Source organism: Monodon monoceros, unplaced genomic scaffold (assembly GCF_005190385.1).
Source record: "Monodon monoceros isolate NGI ecotype Baffin Bay Population unplaced genomic scaffold, NGI_Narwhal_1 Super_Scaffold_11, whole genome shotgun sequence".
Classification (NCBI taxonomy): domain Eukaryota; kingdom Metazoa; phylum Chordata; class Mammalia; order Artiodactyla; family Monodontidae; genus Monodon; species Monodon monoceros.
The window spans coordinates 8,087,348-8,111,094 of NW_021703767.1; the positions used below are offsets into that span (position 1 = coordinate 8,087,348).

General features: G+C 47.6%; 1 protein-coding gene across 1 annotated transcript in view; it reads left to right on the plus strand.

Annotated features, from left to right (window-relative positions):
- The window catches only part of VPS26C (VPS26 endosomal protein sorting factor C), a 50,218-nt gene extending 30,251 nt beyond the window's left edge, over window positions 1-19,967 (plus strand). Inside the window, exons 2-8 of the mRNA XM_029214064.1 lie at window positions 3,667-3,810; window positions 4,911-5,060; window positions 10,678-10,758; window positions 12,849-12,923; window positions 14,661-14,811; window positions 15,094-15,246; window positions 18,469-19,967. Coding sequence (XP_029069897.1) covers window positions 3,667-3,810; window positions 4,911-5,060; window positions 10,678-10,758; window positions 12,849-12,923; window positions 14,661-14,811; window positions 15,094-15,246; window positions 18,469-18,551 — 837 coding nt within the window. The 3' untranslated portion in view covers window positions 18,552-19,967. The remainder of the gene's footprint in view (window positions 1-3,666; window positions 3,811-4,910; window positions 5,061-10,677; window positions 10,759-12,848; window positions 12,924-14,660; window positions 14,812-15,093; window positions 15,247-18,468) is intronic.
- The last annotated feature ends 3,780 nt before the right edge of the window (window positions 19,968-23,747 follow it).

A 23,747-nucleotide genomic window follows, 5' to 3' on the forward strand; every position in this document is an offset into this window, starting at 1 on the left:
ACGCGGGTTCGTGCCCCGGTCCGGGAAGATCCCACATGCCGCGGAGCGGCTGGGCCCGTGAGCTGTGGCCGCTGAGCCTGCGCGTCCAGAGCCTGTGCTCCGCAACGGGAGAGGCCACAACAGTGAGAGGCCCGCGTACCGCCAAAAAAAAAAGAGAGAGAGAGGCTGAGTAGAGTTTGGTCAAGGAGAGAGTCTTCGTCACGAGCCACGTGGGTTCTGGAAGAAGAGCATCCAGGTGGGGGCAGGAGTGTGTGCACACGTCCTGAGGCTGGATGCGGGGGCCAGGACGGTGGAGAGGAGTGGCTGAGGGGGAGCGTTTAGAGATGAGGGCGCACAGGTGGGGCTGGAGCCCCCCATCTATAGGGCCGTGGAAATGACTGGCCTTTTTACCCTGTGGAGTTCCTTTACGTAGAAGAGCCACGTGGTCTGTGCTTTGTGTGTCCAAGCACCTCTGCTGGTTCTCACAATGTCTCCTTCTTGCAGGAGATGATTTATTCCTGGACCGCGCTGGCTGGGGTTTGACGTGAGTCTCTCTAACCTTTACCCCCGGCCCCCGTATGTGAGAAGCAGCTGGGGGGCGGGTCACAGCTCCTGCTTCCTGCGTGGGGCGTCGGGAGGCTCCCTCCCAGGTGCCCCTCACCTTCCAGAAGCGGCTTCCTGCAGCCGCGGGCCTCACTTCGCCTTTTGACTGCGCGGCCCCTGCTCGTCTTCACCTATTTCACGGCAGTTAGCCGTCTCCTTGCTTCACCGAGAAGGGCGTTTGTGGTTTTGTGTCTTGTTCTTCTGGGTGATTTCCAGGAGGCCGGGCGGGGGCGTTGCTGACTCGACGCTGCCCTCCTGCAGCCCAGAGCCCTAATTATGGGTTTGGCATTAGATTCCGGAGAACAAAGAAGAAAAGAGTTGTGGAGTTCGCTAGCGGCCCCTTCCGTTTAGAGAATACAAAGTTACAAGCCGCAGCCTCTCAGCCCCCTCGGGAAGCCTCGGCGGTGGCTTCTGCGGAGAAAGCCAGCGGCCGGTCAGCCGGGGAGACCCGGAGACTTTGGGCGACCCCGCTTCTGGTTTGGCTCTGGTGCCGGGGTTCCAGGCCTTCCTCTGGACTCGGCTCCTCCGGGCAGAGCCTGGAGACCCCTGCTGCGGGCTGGCCGCGGGCGCGCGCGGGACGCACGCCCCCAGGTTCCGGCTTCTGCCGATGCTGGTGGGAGTGTGGCGGCTGCGGGTCCCCGCTGAGGGCCACACGGGCGGGCCAGAGCGCTGGGATCTGTCTCCTCGTGTCGGCTACACGCACACGAGTGCGGGGCCTGCGTCTCTCTCTGTTTCTTAACCTTTCTCAGGGCAAGGCCTCCTTGCTGATGTGACAAAAGCCATGGCTCTTCTCCCCCCGAAAATCAGCACACGCTGTACATTGTTTCCGGGGTTCATTGTCATCCTTACGTCCAGGAGGGCCTCCTCTTTGAAATCACGGCTCTCAGTGAGGGACCCCACTTATCACGTCACGGTACCAGCGAGGTACCCTCGCTGTCCACAGCCCTGATCTTTTCTCCCTGTTGAGCCTTCTAGGTGGAAGTCTGAGCGGGAAGTTCTTGGTGAGGTCTTGGGTTCTCGTTAATTTCAGTTATACAAGTTATTCTCTCCTCTCTCACCAGGATTAACCAAGAATTGTCTGGTACACCTAAAACAAATACAGTGTTGTATGTCGATTATACCTCAATTTAAAAAAACAGAAAGAAGTGTCAGTCGTCTTCTTACCATGGGTCTTAACTCTTTGTTGAAATATCTGTTTTAAAATTCTTGGCTCCGTGGGCTGTACTTGGACTAATTCTTTATCTTTCTTATGTTGGTAGGAATTGAATGGACCTGTGTATTGTTAGAATGCCTAATTTATCTGCAAATATTATATTAATTTTTTATTCTCTCTACTATATTTCTTAATTGAAATCAAGGAATGACAAAAGAATCATAAAATATTTACTCTGCTAATTTCCAGGGTACTTCACTGCTTTTTCCTTCTTATGCCATAGGGATTAAAGGAAGGAAACAGTTCTATTGATGTCGTGATTATAATATGGTATTCAGTGGTCAACCCAGATCCTGTTCCCATGAGATTAACTGAATACATTACAATTAAGTAGAAGCAGAACCAAGTACTATTGTGTTGTTTAATTGATAAAGTTCATGAATTGTTTTCTCTGATTTTAATTCTGGGACATACTAGTAAAGCATATTTCTTAAAATATACTAGTGGATTTAAATTCTTAAAAATTAGATTTTTAAATTTCATTTAGGTTGTACAAAAATTAATAGAATTAATTTTAATTAAATTTAAAAGTAAAATTAGTATTTCAGAAGGGTTTTCATTTAAATTCTCTTACGAACTTCTTATGTTACGAACAAAATGAGTTCTACCCCTTGAATTCTGCTTAAAAAGGAGCTGAGAGTGTTTGTTTAATTTAGACTTCAGCGCTTTGGGATGGGGAATGGGAAACAAAGCCAAAATACTTAGCTTATTTAAGGGACATAGAATAGTCCCCGCTCCCAAAATTTCACATAATGTCAGAACTTGGTGAAAGTTTTTTCACCAGATGACTAGAGAAAATAAAAGGTAAACAGATTTAAACGCCAGGAGGACAGATTTTTTTAATGCTTTGATCTGTGGGACCGTTTTTTTTTTAACATCTTTTTTGGGGTATAATTGCTTTGTGGGGCCATTTTTAATTTTTGCTGTTTTTCTTTTTTTCGTCTTTTTGTCAACAGTTCTGCCATCACATTACCATTTGAGAACAGTCACAAACCGTTTCTCGAGGTCATTTCAGAAACACGTTTTGTGTTTATTGTGGATTTCCTTTGGTTGGTGCTAGTTAATCTTCTCAACTTCCTGTTCCACGCAAACCCCAGTCGCAACTTGAGACCGGCAAGCCCACGGTGACAGGAAGGAATGCAGTTAATGTCCATATTCTGTGACTCAGTGATTATCTCCAGAGAAGTGAATGGATGTGAATGGGTGCTCTGTTGTGAAGTCTTTCTTAAATGATTCATGAACCAGGGAAATCTGGGCTCGACTGTCCACCAGCAGGAAGCAGGACACAGAGGGGCTGGGGGCTTAGTGAAGGGCCGTGTGGCCGTCGGGTGGTATATCCACGACCTCCAGGCCCCCCACGAGGCTCTCTGGGCAGAGGACACCCGGCCAGCAGCCATGCTCAATTGCTCATGCGTTTGACAGTGTGTAATCATCTTAGTCGGCATAATTGAGAAAGAACCTAAAGAAAAGGCTCTTATTGTGTCATATTCCTTCTGAGGAGATCGCCGTACACGCTCCTGTGTAAAGGTCTGTGAACCTGCCTTTCCCCCAGGCCCTTCTCTTTGCCCTTTTGAAATCAGACATTTGTTTGGATTCTCCAGCAGGAACGAAGGTGTGTCCGGAAGGCGGTGATGGGATGAGATTCCTCGCCACCCCCCCCCCCCCCCGCCACCCCCACCCCCCGTTCCCCCGGGACCCCCCAGGGCTGGCCCTTCCCCATCCTGGTATCCAGGCATCTGGTCTGTGATAAGCACTCAATGAGTGTCTGCATCTTTGAACAAATTGATGGTTACGGAGGCTGACTTTGCTAGTAAACCAGGTGGATGAAAGAGCCGTGCTAATGTGTTGGGTGGCTGTCTCCCCTCCCCCAGGAAATGCTCTCCGGGGTGGTGGTTGTATCTGGGAAGGATTCGGTCCAGCACCAGGGAGTCTCCTTGACAGTGGAAGGAACCGTGAACCTCCAACTCAGTGCCAAGAGTGTGGGTGTGTTCGAAGCATTCTATAATTCTGTTAAGGTAAGAATGCTAGCGTTGCACGTTTTTAGTTCGTTTTTCAAACGTCTGTGGTGGTTTTTACTTGCTGTCTGGCTTGTTATTTGTCGCTATTTTGCAAGGAATGGTGGTAGTCATGCTTTTACTATTTACTAATCAAACTGAAAAAACATTCAGATGTTTTGATTTTGAATATATTCTGTTATTGAAAGTCTGCTTGTTTTTATTCCCATTAGATAGGATTAGGGGGGGACTAATTTCAGCCATTAAGGAGACAAGAGCTGTCTGAGAAGTTGTGCCTGGGCCTTCTGGCACTTACCTTCCTGAAACAAAACTGTTCTTTTAACTGTTATTTTAATCCAGCTGCTGTTGGATATGGCATGCAGGTAAGATGCAGGTAGAGCCATTCTTTTCTGTCACTTAAAGTTCTGTGTTCTAGAAAGTGAAGTCTTTTTTCTATACTTATAGTTTCCTTTTCCTGAAGGACATATTATTAACTCTTTAAGTTTTGAAGGGGAAAGAGTTGAGAGGAAAGGAAGGTTCATTAAGAGTATTCAGATTCAGGACCTTCTCAGGTTTTTCCACAGTTTTCTTATTTTCTTCCATCAACACTTAGAGACTCACTTCAGAAGCTGTGGATTTTCTCAAAGTGATTGTAAATCAATGGCTTAGAGTACCTTAACTAAGTAAGGTGTAACAACTGCCTTTTAGGCAGGTTCCAAGTGTGAGTACTGCTTCCCTCCAAGGGCCCAGCCGAGGAGGCCTGCACGGGTGCCCTGGGCTGCGAGAGGGCCCCGCACCTTGCCAAGTGCCAGGCACGTCTGCTTCACTCTGAAGGTGGAGGTGCCCGCCGGAAGGGTCGTTAGGACAGTCAACTGAGATACTTCGGGTTAAGGGAGGGAAGTATATCAGTTCACTTCCTACTGTGCACCAAACGCCTAAGCATCCAGTCCTGCAAATGAACCAGAGACCTTGGGCCAACTCACCGCTGACAGGGCACCAGGATGGTAGCGGCCGAGGGCTGGGGTGTGGTGTCTCAGGAGATTATTTAATAGACGCAGTAACGTGAAAGAAAGTGCATCAAGAAGTGCTTGTTGATGGACTGACTTGGGTTTTCTTTACAGCCCATCCAGATTATCAACAGCACCATCGAAATGGTGAAACCAGGTAAATTTCCCAGCGGCAGAACAGAAATTCCTTTCGAATTTCCTCTGCACGTGAAGGGTAACAGAGTCCTGTATGAGACTTACCACGGCGTGTTTGTCAACATCCAGGTGAGCGTTTCCTTATCCCGTGAAGCTGACTTCACAACTTTTCTTCTGCAAAACAGCTTGGTCTTTCTTTCACTGAAAGTTCATAGGTGGACCCAAGAATTTAATACTCTATTTATTGCTAAGCCCTCCCATGTATATTCTGTGTTGATTTCTCATTTTGCCCTGCAGAACATATTTTATGTATGACCATTATCTTTGATGGGGATCTAGGAGGACCCAAGCTGTAGCTTCTTTCCAAAATTCCGTTGTTTCTTTGGGGCTCTGTTCAGGCCACGCTGACACTGTAAGGGGTGCTTTTATTGTTGGTAGTAGACGTGCCCTCACTTCTCTCTGGCACCCGCACTAACTTTTCTATTTTATATGTATAAATATCTCTTTGTTTCATACCCAAAGTCTCCTGCTCTGACATAGGCTTGTATTCTTTATTGAACAAACCTTGTAAATGAGGGGGAAGTGGATTTATGACTTCCCGTCTACCTCCGCTGGTTCAGAGTTCTTTCACAGTCCCTATTGTTGTCTCAGGGGCAGTTTGGAGTCATGACTCAGAGCGAGAGAAAGAGAGCCTTTCCTTGATTCAGCAGAAAGAAAGGTACTTTTGTGTTATCAGCCTTGCAGCGGTTCCCTGCTGGATGAGACAAAAGTATTTTGTCTTACGTATGTGTAAGAGGGCTGGCAGTTAGGAAATTTTTTGATTTATTAATTTTTAGCTGATAATTTGGTCTTGGTAGAGACCATTCCCCTGCTTAAAATGTAGCACTTTTAAAATAGAAATCCTCCAAACACTTGTGAGAGTTTAACCAAAGGTTTGTCTGTATGTGAGTTTTATGTATGGCCTAAGAGATCGGTCAAGAAGAAACTCATGTAGTATGATGTACTCTATCGCAATAAATACCTTTCTGTAAAGAAAAACTTTTCTGGTCCTTTGTTATCGGTGCACCTGTTTCAGGCAATAAATATACTGAAGGCTTTGGGCAGCTCATAAGGAGTGACAGTAAAGTGTCTAGGTTCAAAGGAGACCCCTTGCATAGACATACAGATCGCTGCTGTAGAGACCCGCATCCTCTGACCAGCTTTCTAGGCTGGGAATACTTTCACCATGAAAGAAAGTATTGCCTTTTTAATTTTTAGCGAGACTGAAAATATCTCAAACGTTGCATTTTCAAAATTATTTGTATTCTCTTGCCGGAGTCAGCATCAACCTGCTTTACCCGCACAGTCGTTCTTTGATGCTGCTCACTTAGCAACAGAAGCATATATTCGTTAGAAACTGAATAGAATAACGTCAGACTTTCTGTGGTCATACTTCTTACTTGTCACTTTCTTTTCCTGTGTTGATCATTCTTGTTAAAAGATTAATTTGTTTAAAATAAAATTGGAAATCTCACTCTTTTCCAAATATTGACAAGAAACCAGACAGGTATACATACAAAACTTGGGTTCCTGTGTAGCTGTGTGTAAGTTGGAAACTAGTTAAAATGCAGAAGAAGAGTCAACATGTGGTTAATTCTTTAGTAAGGTAAATAATCACCCCGACCCCCTTTATTTTGGTCATCAGATTTTACCACTTTGAGGGTTAACCTCAGAAGGCTACAACTTGGAATTCTGCACCTCCCCAGATATCTCATAAATTTCTGAAAACGTAGAGATGTCTTCTCAACCTCAAATTTATAAGAGCTTGTCACCTTACACTTACCACTAGATTCAACATTTATTAGAATTTTGCCACCTTTGTTTCATCTGTATTTATTTTTTTTCTGAATCATTTCAAAGTTAGTTAAAGAATCTTGACAATTCATTGCAAAATACTTCAATATCTATCACCAAAAAATAGGGACATTCTTCTACATAATCCCAGTTAACTATTTTCACAGCTATCAGAATGAATAAGAAGTCCCCATATCATCAAATTCTCAGCTCTTATTCAAATTGTCATTTGCTTCTTGTGAGAAATGTACTTCTTGAGAGAAACTAGGATTATAGCTTCTTGATCTCTTTTTCATTCATCAGTTCACTCATTCACTCAGTCTCTAGATGGGGCTTTTTCTACCCTCCTTGTTGGACAGTGGAGCAGGTGCCACACGGGGCGTCACCTTCTCAGTGCCATCGCTTATCGAGCTTCCCGTGAAGAGTCCCGGGTGTGTGACTTGGGATAGAAAGTGTTGTTGTTGAGCCCTAATAACATCTTTCTCAGATTATACGGGTGCAAAGACATTTTGCATTTATCCTCTGAACTGTATTGTAGTAACATAATGTAAAAACAGGAAAAATCATAAGACAGAGTAAAGGATTTAAAATGTAGCCGGTATTAAATTGTCAGCTTCAGGGGCTGGACTCCTGGGAACTTCTTAGAGGGCTTGATCTTATTTGCTCTGATTCTTCTTCTCAGCCATCCTGCATCCATTTCTCATCCTTGTTAGTAGATAGAGCATACAGGAAGCTGGCAGTCTTTCTAGTTGTCCCCTGTGCAGGCACTTTTTCCTTTAAAAGTTGTTTAAATCACGGGGAAGTTTTATTATGGTTGTTTTACTCTTGTGGCCATACTAGCAAGGTTTTATACTATAAAACACAAAATACAGCAGTACCAACATGTCTGCTGAAATTGTGTGTTCAGAATCAAATGGTAGAGATGGTAGTCCTCCTGTTGACAGACTCCTTTCTAGGAGTCTGCTTTAAATCTGTTGACACGCGTTTTCTTTCCTCGTTCCTGTCCTGTGTTTACTGACAGTCGAAAAAATCAAATCTTGAGAGTTCCCGGGCGGTCCAGTGGTTAAGACTCCGCGCTTCCACTGCAGGGGGCACGGGTTCCATCCCCGGTCGGGGGACTAAGGTCCTGCATGCTGCGCGTCCATAAAAAATAAAAATAAAAAGATCGAATCTTGCACCTCCTCTTGGAGCCCTGCTCAAGTCTGACCCTCCTGACCCCCTCTGACCTCCTGTAGCTCACACCGTGTAGATCACTCCTTAATAACTGGGAAGGATCATGATAGAGCGAAAAGATCCAGGGCTTTGCAGCAGACGGATCTGGGCTGGAGTTACAGTATTGCGTAAAGATTCAGAGCATGGGTTTCAGCAGCAGGCAGGCAGGTATAAATTCAGATCCCACCTCTGTGACCCAAGCAGCCTTCATGACCCCTCTCCCTGGGGGGTTGATGCGGCCTTGGTGTGAAGTATTTAGCGTAGTGCCTGGCTCATAGAACATGCCAAGTAAATATTTTCTGAATGATTAAATAAATGAATTAGTGGTGACTATCCTTATATTTTGTCAACAGTTCTTACATTTGTGTTATCAGAATTAACTGAGAAAGTACATGTGAAAGAACTTAACGTGGGACTTCCCTGGCGGTCCAGTGGTCAGGACTCCGTGCCTCCACTGCAGGGGCCACGGGTTCCATCCCTGGTCCAGGAACTAAGATCCCACAAGCTGTGCTGTGTGGCCAAAAAAAAAAAGAAAAAAAATTTAAGAACTTAACACAATTCCTAAAACATAATCTCAGTGTTTTTCCTCTTTTCTCCATCTTTCTCCCCTTCCCCCCACTTACCACCAGCTGCCTTATATTACTAATTATTGCTTTCACACTTAAAAACCTTCAGTGACCAAAAGTTGGTGCCCATTACTCACACTCTCTCATCTGCAAGTTATAGAAATCCAGCTCAAACTGGCTTAGCCAAAAAAGGGATATTGGATCATGGAACTCTCAATTCCAGGGGACCGTCTAGGCCAGGGCGGGCACCGGTCAGCCCCCAGCTCGGTGTTCTCGGGGGTGAAGCTGGTTGTTGGCCGGCGGCCACAGGCTTACAATCTCCTGGCCTGGCAGCCCCAGCAGAAGGGACTGTTTCCCATGGCCCAGCAACAGTCCTGCCTTTCTGGTCACTTCCACACCCCTGTGGGATGGGGGGAAATCAGCCCCGCCCAAAGCCCTGAGACTGAAAATGAGGAAGGGACGTTCCCATCGGGAAAACCATCAAGGAGACCAGGCAAAGCCCGAATAAAATGCTGCCTCTTCTAGGCAGCGTGTGGGCTGTACAGGAGAGAGACAATGGACATGCATACGTGCATGTATATATTGCACGTTATACACACAAACATAGCATATACATATATGGTACAGCCCTCGCTGAGCTTGTATGGTTGGGGAGACCAGATTGAAATCTCGATGGAGAATATCTATATCTATATCTCTGTATATATATATGAAGGCCCTTGCAGACAAAGGTTGATTCTTTTTTTCTTTAATGTTTTAATCTCCCAGGAGTACCTTAAATACATAGCAGCTTCTTGTTTAACGTGGACAGATTGGTCATAATAGTTGTAGCTTCTTGACTCAACTGTGCATATAGTTCCAGTTCTACAAATTATTTTAATGTTTTTCTCGGATGATTAAAACAACAGCTCACTTTATCCAACATACGTTCTGTGATTTTTTGTTTAAGATTAACATTAAGACAGTGATCGTACTGTAGAGTTTTGTTACCACACAGTCTGTCGTGGACAGGGATGTGAAGGGACAGTCCCGGTTGAAGCCAAGCTTTCGGCTCAGGGCCCATTGCAGCAGGTGCACCGGCAGTGGCTAGTTCAGAAGGACAGCACAGGGACAGCAGAGGAGTTGAATACAGCCAAGTTCAAAGCAAGCATGATGCTCCATCCCTTTCCTGTCCACGTTCTTTTGCTCGCAGGATACGTCTTTGCTGGCCAATGGGGGAGGGCTGAGGGGAAGAACAGGACTGGCCGTTGGGGAAGCTGGCTGACGGATCTGGGGCTTCCTTATACGCTTCTCTTTACGTTTGCATACATCTGAATTTTCTAAAATGACAATTTTGCAAAGACTTTCCCCTCTTTTTTCCTCCTAAGGTTAAGATATGAAGAGCTCATTTTGAGATGCCCTGGAGGCCTGGGCTCCAGGACTCAGCACTGTCACTAGCATCGCTTCCCTTCCCCACGTGGGGCGCAGCTCTGCCCTTGCGCCGGCACCTAGCGCGGTGCCGCCCATGCAGAGAACGCAGCGAGTGAGAGCGAGTCGGGGGTTGACCCACATCTCCCAGGTTGGCCTGTGAAGTCTAGATGCCGTCCAGGGGTTTGCAGTCCTGCTGCCTGTGTTTTCTCGTCCTTCCTACAAAACAGCAGCCGTTTTACCCAGAGCTGCTGTGTGCCAGGTCTTGGCTTATCACACATTACCTCGCTGGGTCCTCACTAAGGTAGTGTTAGCGAGCAGGAAGCTGAAGCTCAGAGAAGCTGTGCTCCTTGTCTGGGCTGGCCCGGTAAGGCAGAGGACCGGGTGTGAGCGAGCTGCTGCTCCAGGCCTGCCCTTCCTGCTCTGCCTCTCTGGTCTGTCCTGTGTTACAGGGGAGGCTCTGCACCTGTATTCCAGGGGGTCCAGCTACAGAATGGCCGTGGGAATGGGCTGAGGAATAACCTTAAAGTGTTTTTTTAATAGCACTGTTTTTGTTCTGAGCATTAACTCCCCCCATTATGTATATTAATTTCATATAACACATTAGTTGGACAAAGTTTCCCTCCAAATTGCCTCTTTGTAAGAAATTCCAGGATGAAATTCCAGGAAATTCCAGGATGAAAGCAAACCATCTGAAAGGATGTATTTTCCTCTGCCTTTCCCTCCAGTATACCCTGCGCTGTGACATGAGGCGGTCCCTGCTGGCCAAGGACTTGACCAAGACCTGTGAATTCATCGTCCACTCTGCTGTAAGCCGCACTCGGGGGCTCTGGGCTCAGTCATAGGAATCCTCTGTGGGGTCTGGGACTGGACCCCACTTACAAGCAATAAGTTAGCCTGGTAGTGTTCCGTGGATGCTGGGGAGAGACTCGGGACTCCTGGGTTAGAGACAGGGGACTGGATTTCTCCCAGCATGGCTGGTGTCAGCATGTGTGTCATTCCCCTGGGCCAGAGCCCCTGGGTGACGCCACGGGCCCAAAGGGGCACTGCACCTGAGGGGTTTGTGCCTCAGCTGCGGAGCCCCAAGCTGAGGAATCCGCCTTTGTTATAGCAGGCAGTGAGCAAGCCTGCTCTTTGTCCTAGAGGGAGACTCACCTCGTCCCTCAAGGCAGCTTCAGCGGACAGCTGGGGGAAATGGCCCAGACCAGGGAGAGAAGGCCAGGGCCTTGCATTCTCGGCCTGTACAGCAAGAACATGCAGGGCTGCTCGGGCAGGGGTGGGGAGCCTCTCCTGACACCTTCTGCTAGTACTTTGTAGTGACAGAGTGTCCTTAAAAATTTCTCTCATGTGCCAGGGCTGCAGGTGACACGTGGTGGTGAGTAGTCGTGCCCACGGCCCTGGATTCCCCTGCGTCTCAGCCTCTCCAGGTCCTTTGGGGCAGGGCCTTTTACACTATTATGAAATGTCCATGGGTATCTTTTAGTGATGATTAAGTGAAAATGTAAGACAGATTTCTTGTGCATAAGATCGGCAAAATCACTGATGCCCTTGCATCATTTTTATGACTTTTTAGGATTTCCAGTATTTGTAGTTTCCCTGTTTATAAATTTTTAATAATCATAGTGTTAAGTATTTCTTTCAGTGATACAATATTTTATGTAAAATATGATGAAAATATTTATCCTTTTTGGAAGTTAACTTGATTTAGATGGATAGTCTCCCTTTTTCCATCAAGGGTTTTCAAAGTGAAGCAAAAAAACTTTTTCTCATGTAGATTATCCCCTAAAAAAGTCACCTGCCATTTTATGTGCTAAATAAAAAGTGCCTCCAACTTTGTGAAGAAGAATGAGCCCAAACCCAGCCCCCCGCCCAAAGCTGGGCCCGCAGACCCTGGCCCCCGGCCCACGGGTGGCCGCAGAGCTCGGGCTTCCTTATTGCTCCTGGGGGTCCGCCCGCACTCGGCCTTCAAGAGTCTTCGGGACTGATTCCACTAGAAGCCAAACCATGCTATGACCTGTAGCACATGAAGTTACATACTCCTCTGTATACTGTGAGGAGGAATACATTATTCCCTAAAGAACACGTTCACGAACCTATTAGTAAAAAGAATATATTCAGGAAGAATGTTTCCTGGAATAAGCTTTTGGTGAGTGAGTGAACTTGGCAAATCGGTCGGTACCCTTTCTCCTCCACGGCTCCCCGGCCATCTGGGCGTCAGTGGCCTTTGGGCCCCAGCCCATGAATAAATGACACTGGGCAGGCCCCGTGAAGCTTGGCTGTACTGATGGATTCTGCACATATGTAATGTGGAGATGATCCTTGTTAACTAATTACGGCAACATGTAATTAATTATGCTAACATATAACTACGTTATAGGTGTGATTCTTCCTGGTAGACAGTTGTACAGCTGAGTGGCTAACTGCACCGGCCTTGGAGCCAGGCTGCCTGGGTTTGGACCTCAGCTCTGCCCCATGCTTGAGCCACCATTTGAGCCCTCTGTGCCTCACTGTCATCTGTGAAGTGGGACCAGGGCTGGTAACAGCTCTGCACAGGATCATGGTGCCGATTCAGTGGCTTTTATTCTCAGAAAGAGGTTCAGAATAAATGTCTCCCAACAATACTGCTCTGTTTTTAAATTCTGGACCTGAAAGGGACCTTAGAGACTAAGAAGCCTGCCCTCATCTTACAGATGAGGAAACTGAGTCACGGGGATGAGGACCTTGGACAGCACACAGCCTTCCTTGTTTCTTGGCTGAACTGTGTTTCGAATCCAAGCGTCCTGCCTCTTAGTGCCAAGGTCTTCCTGGTTCACGATGCTACCTTGTGTTTCCTTAAATGGGGAAAGGCAAGTCTGACCTGTGGACTCTCTGCTGAGTTTGGTTTCTCCTCCTCTTGTAGCCTCAGAAGCGGAAACTGACTCCGAGTCCCGTGGCCTTCACTGTCACGCCTGAAACCTTACAGAATGTCAAAGAGGTAATGTGTTCCTTACACACCAGTGCCAGGGAGGCTTTCTTAGTAACCGGATCCCACTGACAGACTGTTGCCCACCTGTTCTTTACTTGGGTATCAAGTCATCAGCAAGAGGAAATTTTTGTCTCTACCCGAAATAGTCTGTATTTTCAATTTTACTTTCTTTTTAAATTCGGTAACTACTTAGCAGAAGGATGGTTTTTAAAAGAGAGGGTATATGTTTATAATTTTTTACTGTCTTCTCCCAGTTTTATTGCACTGTGGCCAGAGACCCCCTCCCCTGAGCCCCGGGGCTGCCACTGCCTGTCAGGGGGGCCGCATACCCTGGTTTTTCAGCTGGGCCCTTGGTCACTTGTCTTTTGTGGACGTGGCTTTTCCTCCCTACCCTAACCCTGCATTCTGCTCCCTGGACCCTCCTGACTGGGGTCGGGTCAAAGGCCAATTTGGGAGGATTATTGGCTTCATCTTGCGAGAGGCACAGCTGAGGTGGGGGTGTGTCATGGGGAGCCTTTCAGAAATCCATTGAACATCTCTCCCTTCTCTGGTTTCTGGAGCAGTGACCCCAGTAGGCCAGTCAGATTTTCTTCTCAGGAATTTGAACCTTGAATGGAAACATGCAGTTGCCTAAGAGAATTTTAATGGGAACTGCTACTGCTTTTCCTTTTTCTAAACAAATAGCCTCTTTCAGTTTTTTTTAGAATTCTGTCTTGAATTAAGACTTTTTTTAGAGTTCTTTGCCTTTGGGGGCTACCAGGTACAGAGCGCCCTTGCTCTTGACCTCCAGTACAGGGCACCAGCCACGCATGACCCACTGACCCTTGAGGTGGGGCTGGTCAGATCGAGATGAGATTCAGGGTGAGATACTGACTGGGTTTCAAAGACTCGGTATGAAAAAGAGAATGCAAAACATCATTCATAACTGTAAAATACTGATGATGTGTGGAATTGATAATATTTTGGATGTATTGATTAATTTTACCTGTTTCCGTCTACTTTTTTAATGTGGCTACTAGAAAATTTTAAATTACACAGTTGCTTCACATTTGTGGTTTCCATTATGTTTCTGTTGGACAGTGGCGTTCTAAACTCTGAATTACCTGCAGTAACTGGGACACAGCCATAGGAAAGACTACTAGGATAGATGTCTCTAACTCTTTAGTTCTGTTTTTCCCGTGGCATCGTTACTCACCCATGACCATTTTCCTCTGTCTGAAGAGAAAAGGTCCATAGGTTTTTTAGTCAAGCATTGAAGAAAATTGTTCTCTTTAAATTTCCTTGAAATAAGGTTAATGTCTTGGTTTTTCAAAATTGCATAATTGGGAACATTTAAAAATTGATTATCTTTTTAAAACCTCTTTTTTTCCTTTTGGTGACTGGTTGTCCTTAAACACCGTCAGCAACTTCTTTAGACGTTTTTATGTCGTGTCCTTGGTGAGAAGGAGGGTTCCAGACCTGATCTAGGCAATCAGGATGCTTCTGTGAGAGAGCTGGTCATTCTGTGCCAGCAACATCAGGTGCCTTACGTCTGTAGATAGCTGTTGAATGATTCAGTCTGTTACTTAAGCTGACAGAAAATGTAAGTACTGTTGTACCTTTCTTCCCATTTTGTAAACCAGGGTCCCAGTGGATTTTATAAAAATTATCTGACCCTGTTTTCAGTTTTTATTTGTACCAAAGTGACTTGAGTACCTTCTCCTGGCGCCTCCCACTCCTGATGTGTCTGTTTTTGTCTTGTTTTAGAGAGCCTTGCTCCCCAAATTTCTCATCAGAGGACATCTCAACTCGACCAACTGTGTTATCACACAGCCACTAACGGGAGAGCTGGTGGTGGAGAGCTCGGAGGCCGCCATCAAAAGCATCGAGCTGCAGCTGGTGCGCGTGGAGACCTGCGGTAAGGTCCCCACTCCGTCCCCGTCTCCCGTTCTTCCCCTCCATCCTCCCTGCCCCCGCTGCCGCCAGCCCTTAGCCACGAGCTCGCCTCTCGATTCCAAGAAACGTATGTTTGAGGAGCGTGGGATGTGGAGGGAGGGAGGACTCCAGAATCCTGCAGAGACGGGGGGAGAGCAGGTGAGTGGGCTGATGCAGGCTCTCCTAGACTCACGCAGGGCCTGTGGCTCAGCCTGTTTGGACGTTTGCTGTGTTCTGACCGCGTGATGCTTTCTCCCTGCTCCAGGCTGTGCAGAAGGGTACGCCCGCGATGCCACAGAGATTCAGAACATTCAGATCGCCGACGGGGACGTGTGTCGGGGCCTCTCTGTCCCCATATACATGGTCTTCCCCCGGCTCTTCACCTGCCCGACACTGGAGACCACCAACTTCAAAGTGGGTACGTGTGCTGCCCTTGGGGTGCCCCCAGGAGGGGTGCAGCCACCGGAGGGGACAGGCCTGCTGGTCTGCTGGGGTCAGATGCAGCCCAGAGCACCCAGTCCTTCGGTCACTCAACAAAAACACAGGCAGAGCAGCTGTGTGGCGCTGAGGGTCCCCGGTGAGCAGTCCCGGCTTCGAGGAACTTGTGTCGCCCCCCCCCCCCCAGGGAGACAGCGTGGGCTGGGTAGGTGACCACGAGCTCTGTGAAGGACACTAACTCAGCCAGGGACCAGCCGGCCGGGCGCATGAGGGAGTCAGGTCGGCTCCCTGATGGGCTGGCATTTGACGGAGACGCGAGACCTGAGACAGCCCAGTGTGAACGGTAATCTTCCCGAGGGCTTTAGCTCCAGCAGCTGAGGGTGTGTTGGTCATTTTCCATGAATGCGTCCATGAATGCGTGGGTAGGTATTTTGACCACAAGATCTGAATCACGTGACAGATGCAGTTTTCTATCCTGCTTTTCCTCCCTTCACTTTATATTATGAACCTTTCCATGGTTGTAAGTGTTCTTATAAAGTATTTTGATGGTGCATTCATCCTAATAAAATGTTCATGCTTACGAAGTTCAGTGGAGAGCTTACTCCCCACCACAGAGACACAGCAGGACGGACCCTCGGGCCTCTGCAGACTGACCAAAAGACCACAGAAGTGTCCCCGGGCTCTGTGTCATGCGCAGGCTCACTGGTGAATAGATAGAATAAGGAGCTTTTGGTAAATGATTGTTTTTATACTCATTGAGAAATGGGAGCATAGTCCCTAAGCCCAATGTGTTTTCTTAATGTCATATTCCCCCTAAATCTTCTAACATACATTATTACTAGTCCAGAGACAATCTTTTTTTTTTAAATTAGACTGTGATTTTACTTTAAGTAATTACAAATAATGTAATTTAAAATTGAAGAAAGTAGAGGGAACTCCCTGCCGGTCCAGTGGTTAGGACTTGGCGCTTTCACTGCCGTGGCCCAGGTTCAGTGTCTGGTCTGGGAACTAAGATTCCGCGAACTGCATGGTACGACTAAAAAAAAAAAAAAAAGGAAGTAAGTAGAATTTCATCACCGAAGTTGAGTGTATGCTCTTTGTTTTAAGAGAGGGAAAGGTGGTCACACCTAGCATCACGGGGTGCTTCTCGGACCTTGCTGTGCCTTGTGTGAGCGTGAGCCCCGGAGCCCCGCCAGCCCGGCAGGCTAGAAGCACAGTCTAATACAGTGGAGCCCTCGAGTGCTTTATTTGAAACGTTATACTGTAGCAAGAACATAATGGGGTCAGGACACCCTTGTCAATAGAAATGAGGGCGACAGACCCAGCTGTTCACCGAATACAGAGCACAGTCAGCTGAAAGATGACATAGGGTCAGACTTGACCCGAGCTGACAAGGTACCATGTTTTTTCTCAAAAACTGTGTATGGTTATTGAGTAGGTGGTATATGCTCACTGTACACAATCCAGAGGCCCCAGGGCCTCGAGTGCAGAGTCAGTGCCTGCAGCCACCAGGAGCCTCCCAGCCACAGCCTCGTGCCAGCCCTGCGCGTCCCACCGGGGTGCTCCCTGCCACGCTGCACACCGTGTTCTGAAACGGGTGTTTATTCGGGAGCATACACTGCAGTGCTGCATGAGCCGTGGTTGGTTGAATCTGCAGATGCAGAACAGCTGTGGAGGAACTGCTGAATAAGGGGCAGCCTATAAACTCTATGCAGACTGTCAACCGTGTGCAGGGTCGGCGTTGTTCAAAGGTCGACTGTACTTTGATTTGAAGTTGAGGAGGAGCTTGTCTGTTGATTTCTCAACTTGTTTTTCCTACATAAACTTCAAAAAAGGTCCAAAAATTATTTTTTTCTGCTATACTATGCATTAGGCACCTCTATTTTCTGTGTGTTATATTTGTCAGACTTACTAAGTGTCCATGTAAGATTTAATGAGGTGCCTGTGATTCTTCCATAGAAATAACGCCCTCAGTCCATCAGCCAAGACATCACTGATGCTTTTGTCCTCGTGGCTCCTGTTTCGTCTATTTGGGGGCTTGTGCAGTGGCCGCCCTGTCAGCTGGGGGGGTCCCCCAGGGAGGAGGTGGCCCACGGTCATTGAGCGCCACAGCCTCTCATAGCCCCTGGGTTGCTGTCGCGTGGCTGGTGAGGTCGGGCTCTGGGTCTCAGGTGCGGGTGGGGTGAGCCCCGCGTCCTGCGTTAGGCGCATATCTGGGTGTACCCCTTCACCTTGACCGCAGGGGGCTTCGTGTGCACGGCCAGGCCCGTGGCGTCCTCCAGCCCAGCTCACGGTGCCCCCCGCCAGGGAGGACCGCGAGGTGGTTAGAGGACCTGGGGAGGGATGGTGCTGGGCAGGGCCAGGGGCTGTTCCGGTGCGTGACCATCATCAAGGAACAGAAAGGAAAGGAACAGGGTGCGTGCTGCTGGTGCACGACTCCTGTCCCGGCTGATGCTTGGCGAAGGTGACAGCCACACACGAGGACGTTGTCCTTGGGCCGCAGGCGGGGTCCTGGACGAGTGACCCCCAGCCCCTTCCCCAGCTGAGCCCTGTGCTGCAGTGCTGCCCGCCTCGCTCTTCATGCTGGGGAGGGACCCGGGCTGGACTCTCTTCGGGGACTCCCTCGTCATGCACGCCCCTCTTTCTGTCAGTAAGCTTACCCTTAGCGGCTGGAGAGCTGGGGAGAAGACTCCCGTTTGCTGAAAGGTAAAAGAGGGATGTTTGAACAGGTGTTGTAGGGAAACCAACCAGTATCCAAAGGAGCTACAGTTAGACTGCTTGCTGTTTCTGAACGTTGTTTATTGCCTGGGCTGGGAGACGTGTCCCCAGACAGCGGTGGGCCGGTTTGGAGTCCACTCTCCCATTAAGAACTGTAGGAAATGTAAAAAAAAAGCCAAAGAGTACACGTGAATTGACAGGATTCTAGAAGATTCTCTGTAGTAAAGACGAAGGACAAGGAGAGTGTTTGGGGAAGCTGAGGCCTTACAGCATGTTCCAAGGTGAGAAGACCAGCTTACTTAGGCAGTCCCGCCAGTGTAGCATCTACACTGATTCTCCTGGACGCTTGGGATGACATACGTGCAAACCCACGCAGCACCCGGTGCTCCCTCTGTCGAGAGCTCGCTGCGCCCGTGGCGGGGTTGGTGTTTGGTTCCCGCTGCTCCGGGCCGGTGGGCATAAAGCCTGTCCTTTCTCTTCCCAGAGTTCGAGGTGAACATCGTTGTGCTGCTTCACCCTGAGCACCTCATCACAGAGAACTTCCCGCTGAAGCTCTGCAGGATGTAGGCGGGAACAGGGGGAGATGCAGCCGTGCCGACCTACGGGAGCCGAAGCCGGCAGCACCGAACTCGCTCTCTTGATGGTTCTGTATCAGAAATGAGTCTGACCCTTCTTCCTTATTCCCTCGAGGCCCCTCTACTCAGAGCTTCCCTTTGAAATTCATCAGGATTTCTTCATGGTGTTGGCAAGATCGTTTCCCAGAGAGTAAATTTCCTGTGACTCCTGACCAACCTGCTCCTTCTTAGGTTCAGAGCACAGTTGTGACGGAGTCTGAGCTTTGCTGGAAAGTGAAGTCAGGGACAAAGGAAACCTCCCGTCTGGCCGACGGTTGTGGCCAGGGCTCCCGACAGCTCCCCGACCCCGCAGGGTGGCGACAGGCGTGCTGGTTGCTCATGACGTTGGCGGACGCCCGCCAAGGAGGGTGCTGTGGCGCCCGCTGCAGATGTGCAGCGTGTTTCCCACTCTCTTGTCTTTTATAACATTTGTCATGATAACTTCAGAACTTTTGGGGACCTGGGGAAAGTATGCTTTGCCCTCCCAGGAGTGAGGGGATCTGGTGACCACGGCTGGTGCTGGAGTATTTCTGAGTCTCAGGACCTGGTGTGAAGTTGCCTACTGCCGTCTTCCCAGAGTCCGTTTAAGTGCTAGGTTCTGTCGGGGATAAAAACACGTGTCCACGCCTGTCGTTTTTGGCTGGGTTCTGAGTGGCAGGGGACCCGGGCCCAGGCCAGCAGTGAAGACCCCTCTGTGCTGGGTGGGACCTGGACCTGATGAACTTGGCCCACCTCCATCCCACCTGAGGGACCTGCATTGGCGGGGTCGGGGGAGGTAGTTTGGCCTGAAGCCATTTTCTCCCTCGCCTCCTGTTGGGATTTGCAGCGTACGGTGGGTCTGTTACAACACATTTCTTCCTTCACATCCTGCTGTTTCTCTGGGTCCACAGTTAACCTCAGAAGTAAGCTGTGCACACTGCCTGGCCTTCCTCTCCTGAGGGAATAATCATCACCTGAAGAGCTGCCAGCAGCCCGGCCGCCTTTATCATTTTATTCAACCTCGAGGGGCCTGAGTGAGGGCCATTTCCTTGCGCTTCTTGGACAGGCACCTCCACCATAAGTTATTAAGGAAAGCTCGGACATTTGGGTATCTTGGGCAGCAGCAGTCCCACTACTGCCCTGGCTGGAGCTGGGGGTGTCCGTTGTCAGGTTCTCCTATTACAGCAGGAGGAAGGGGAGGTGAAGGAAAGAGGCCATGAACCTAAAACAGTACATTTTTTTGGAAATGCCCAGTTAGGCAGGAGCACCTTCTGGCTCTTGGAGCTCCAGCAGAAATGGGGCCTTGCTCTGGTTCTCAGCTGCATCGTGAGTTCCGCAGGAAAGGTGGAGACGTCAATCAGAAATAAAACGTTTAAAAAAGAAGCCAAAATATTGTGCCTGTCTTCAGAGCTCATGTCCCGAGCCTACCTGCTCCAGTAGCTGGGGGGAGGTGGGTCCCTGGTGTCATTTCTGCCTTCTTGAGGCTCATAATTCCGGAGGCTGAGTCTGAATAACCTTTAAGACCTTTGGGGTAAGATTACCCCCCACATACTGGCGGCACTTTGGGCTATGGCAGATCACCAGTGCTCTCCACAGCCCCTCTCTGCTTCCCTTCTGAGTTCAGAAATAGGGTTGCATTTCTGTGGGGCCATGCCCACCTGACTGGGGACTGACTTCCAACTCCTTTGCAGCAGGGTGTGGTAATGTGACAGGGAGAATGTGGGCCCCTTCCCGTGGCTGGGCGGGAACAGGCCTACTCCCCACCTAGACCATGCTGAGCACAAGGAATGTGTGAGCCGAACAGCTAGCTTCTCACCTGTGTCGCGGTCACCGGAGAGGGAAAGGAATGGGTCATCTTCAGAGCACGGGATTGCCGGGTGTCTGGGCTGCAGCAGCCCTGCCCTGTCCTGCCCTGGAGCTTGTGACGTAGGGTCCAATCCCACCCATGCCTCTCGTACAGCCCGAGGTCCACATGCATGTAGTATGAAGAAATACTCCGTTATCTTCATGCCCACCCTCTGCATCAAGATTCTTAAGGGTCCAGAACCTTGCCCGAGCCCAGCTGGTCAAACACCAGGGCGGGTGTAGACCAGCACTCCCCAGAGCTGTTGCTGACCTCATCCAGCCACCCCAGGACCCAGCTGACCCAGCCCTACCCAGTAAAACCTCCCTGACCAGAGTGGAAGGAAAACAGGCTGGCTTTCACTGTTACTAACTGTTCTAGAGATCTAAAAGATTTGGTTATGTTTTCCTGGGAGAAATGTCAATACCAAGATAAATTCTGTGATGACAGCTGTGACGCAGCCCTTTCATCCTGTGTTCTGGGAGGAGAGCTGCTGCGGGCTGGTGAGTATGGTGCTACTCTTGTCTGGTGCTGGTTCCCACACATCCTTGAAACCTGCAGGAACTGCTTTCTCAAGGGAGGCCGCCCTCCCCGAGGGCTGGGCCGCTCCCCCTCAGGGGCCTCCACGCAGATGGTTTCAGTTGCTGGAGTGTTGATCGATACCGGCCATGTCTGTGCATCTAATGAGAGCAGGAGCTCTGTGAGCATTCATTGTTATTCTGGATCAGACCCTGTGCTGAGTGCCATGCATGTATTATCTTAATTGTGTAGCAACACTATGAGGAGGGAACTCTTATCCCCATTTAAAGTTGAGGGGATTGCGGCTGATGGAAAGACACAAAGACATCATTTGTGCCTGCTTCTTCAGGACTCATCAGATTTGGGGGAGCATCTGCTTGTTGAAGACCAAGGGTTGAGATAACACTAGAATGTTTGGTTGCTTGTCATCTGGATCAGCTGTCCTTTCTCCAGGAGAGGCCTCTGTTTGATTCCCTTGACAAAGTCCAGTAGTGGCAGGAGGCTCTGTGAAGGTCCATGAAGAAGCAGCTCCAGAGAAAAGGATTTCTGAGAGATGGGGTTTGTTCAGCAAGGGCCCCACGACAGGGGATGTGAACACTGCCTCCCATCTCGATCAAGGATTAGAGTTTTAAGACCACAACCTCTGGGTCTTATGTGACAGAAGTGGGAGGAGCTTTTTCTGTCTTCAGATGAGCAGCCACCTGGGGGAGGCTGGGCCAGCAACCCAGACCTACTGCTGCTGGATACACCAAGAAAGGGGTGTGCCAGACTTAGCTGTGGGAAAGTGGTAGAAAAGAGCAGAAAAATAAAAACCTTAAATACTCAAATAGCTTCAACATCAGTATATATTAAGAAAACTCAAATTCAAAACCCAGTACAGTAAAAGAGCAGACAAGTTAAAGAATTGAGTATTTACTTCCTAAAATGTCCACCACCATGTTCCTTTATATTTTACAGAAAATACATACTTTTCAATCCATGGAAAAATTGCAAAAATCAATGAAAGAAAAAAACTCAGTAAAATGTTAACATGTAGAAATTGCCCAAGCCACATACTCTATCATAATGCAATAAAATTAGAAATTGATACTAAAAGGAAAATCAAATTCAGTATAACCACTTGTAAATTTTATAACATTCTTCAAAGAGGAAACTAAAACTTCATCTATAGACCCTTTTAGATTTAATGAAAATGAGTATACTGTTTAGCAAGAGCTTTGCACTATGGCCAGTGCTGCAGTCAGAGGAAAATTCATAGCTTTAAATGTTTTTATTATACCAGAGAGAATGAAGACTAATGAGTTAGGCATTCAAATTAAAACTCTAGATAAGCAAATAAATAGGAAATAAACATGATAAAAGCAGGACCTTATTGATATGAAATTTAAAACACTGGAAATTTATAAATTAAGTCCACAAGTTTATACTTTGAAAAGCCTAATTCAACTGGCTGATCTTTAATAGAACAAAATGAAGTGAAGGGAGAAAAATATGTAACACTAGGAACAATTTCATATTAAAAGGAACCTGATAAGAATTATAATATTACAGTATGTGCATTTCCTGCTAATAAATTTGCAAATGTCGATAAAATGCAGAGTGACTCCAGAAAAGATGGGGTACCAGAATAAAATGATAGCCTATGGAAGAAATTGAAAAAACTGCCAAAGAAGTATCACTGAAAAGGTACCAGGCCCCAGATGGTTTTACAGCAGGTTTCTATCAAAGCTTTAAAGATTAGATATTTCCTCTGTTATTTAACCTTTTGCAGGATATAGAGAAGGATGAAAAGCCTTCTAATTTATTTTATGAAACCAGCATAGCCCTAATATAAAAATACGACATTATCAGTTAGGATTAGGTTTAGCTGTGAGTAAGGGAGACCCAAAGTGAAGAGTGGCTTAAACAGGACTCGTATAAATGTCCACAGGTAGGTAGTCCAGAGCTGGCATAGCAGCTCAGAGCCAAGATGTTCTTAGAGATCCAGGCTACTTCCAGCTCACTGTGATGCCTTTTCTAGGGTGTGACCCTTGTCTTCATGTTCTAAGATAGTAGCAGCTAGCTCCAGCCATCACATCCGCATTCCAGGCATCAGAATGGGAGAAAGGATGAAGGTGGGAAAAGGTCAAAGGTCAAGTACCAACTCTATTGAGGATCATCTTGATGGATGCCATAAGGTATATATTATTTTATTTTAACCTTTTATTTTGGAAATTTCAAACGTATAGAAAAGCACAGAGTCATATAGATTATGTCATACCCAAAAGATGTCTTTGTTAACATCTTTATTGAAATATAATTCATGGACCATAAAATTTACCCATGTAAAGTACGCAATTTGATAGTTTTAGTATACTCACAGAGATGTGGAACCATCACCAAAATCTAAGTTTAGATTATTTTCTTCACTAAAAAGAAAGCCTGAAGCCATTAGCAGTCAGTCCCTTCCTCTTCAGCCCCAAGCAACCACTAATTTACTTTCTGTCTCCATAGGTTTGTGTATTCTGGGTATTTCATGTGAATGGAATCATATATTGTGTGGTCTTTTGTGACTGGCTTCTCTCACTTAGCATAATGTATTTAAGGTTCATTTGCATTGTAACGTTTGTCACTACCTCATAACTGCTTTATTTTGGGGGGGAGGGGTAGCATATTTTAAGATTTATTCAGTCCCATAGTTACTTTCCAAAGCTGTCCAAGAAAACCAAAAAGAAGCAGTTGGGAAGGGAAATGATGAGATGTTTGAAGTGTGAGTCAGTCTAATCTCAGTATATCCATCCCAGCTTAGTTCTAACTCATTTGAAGATA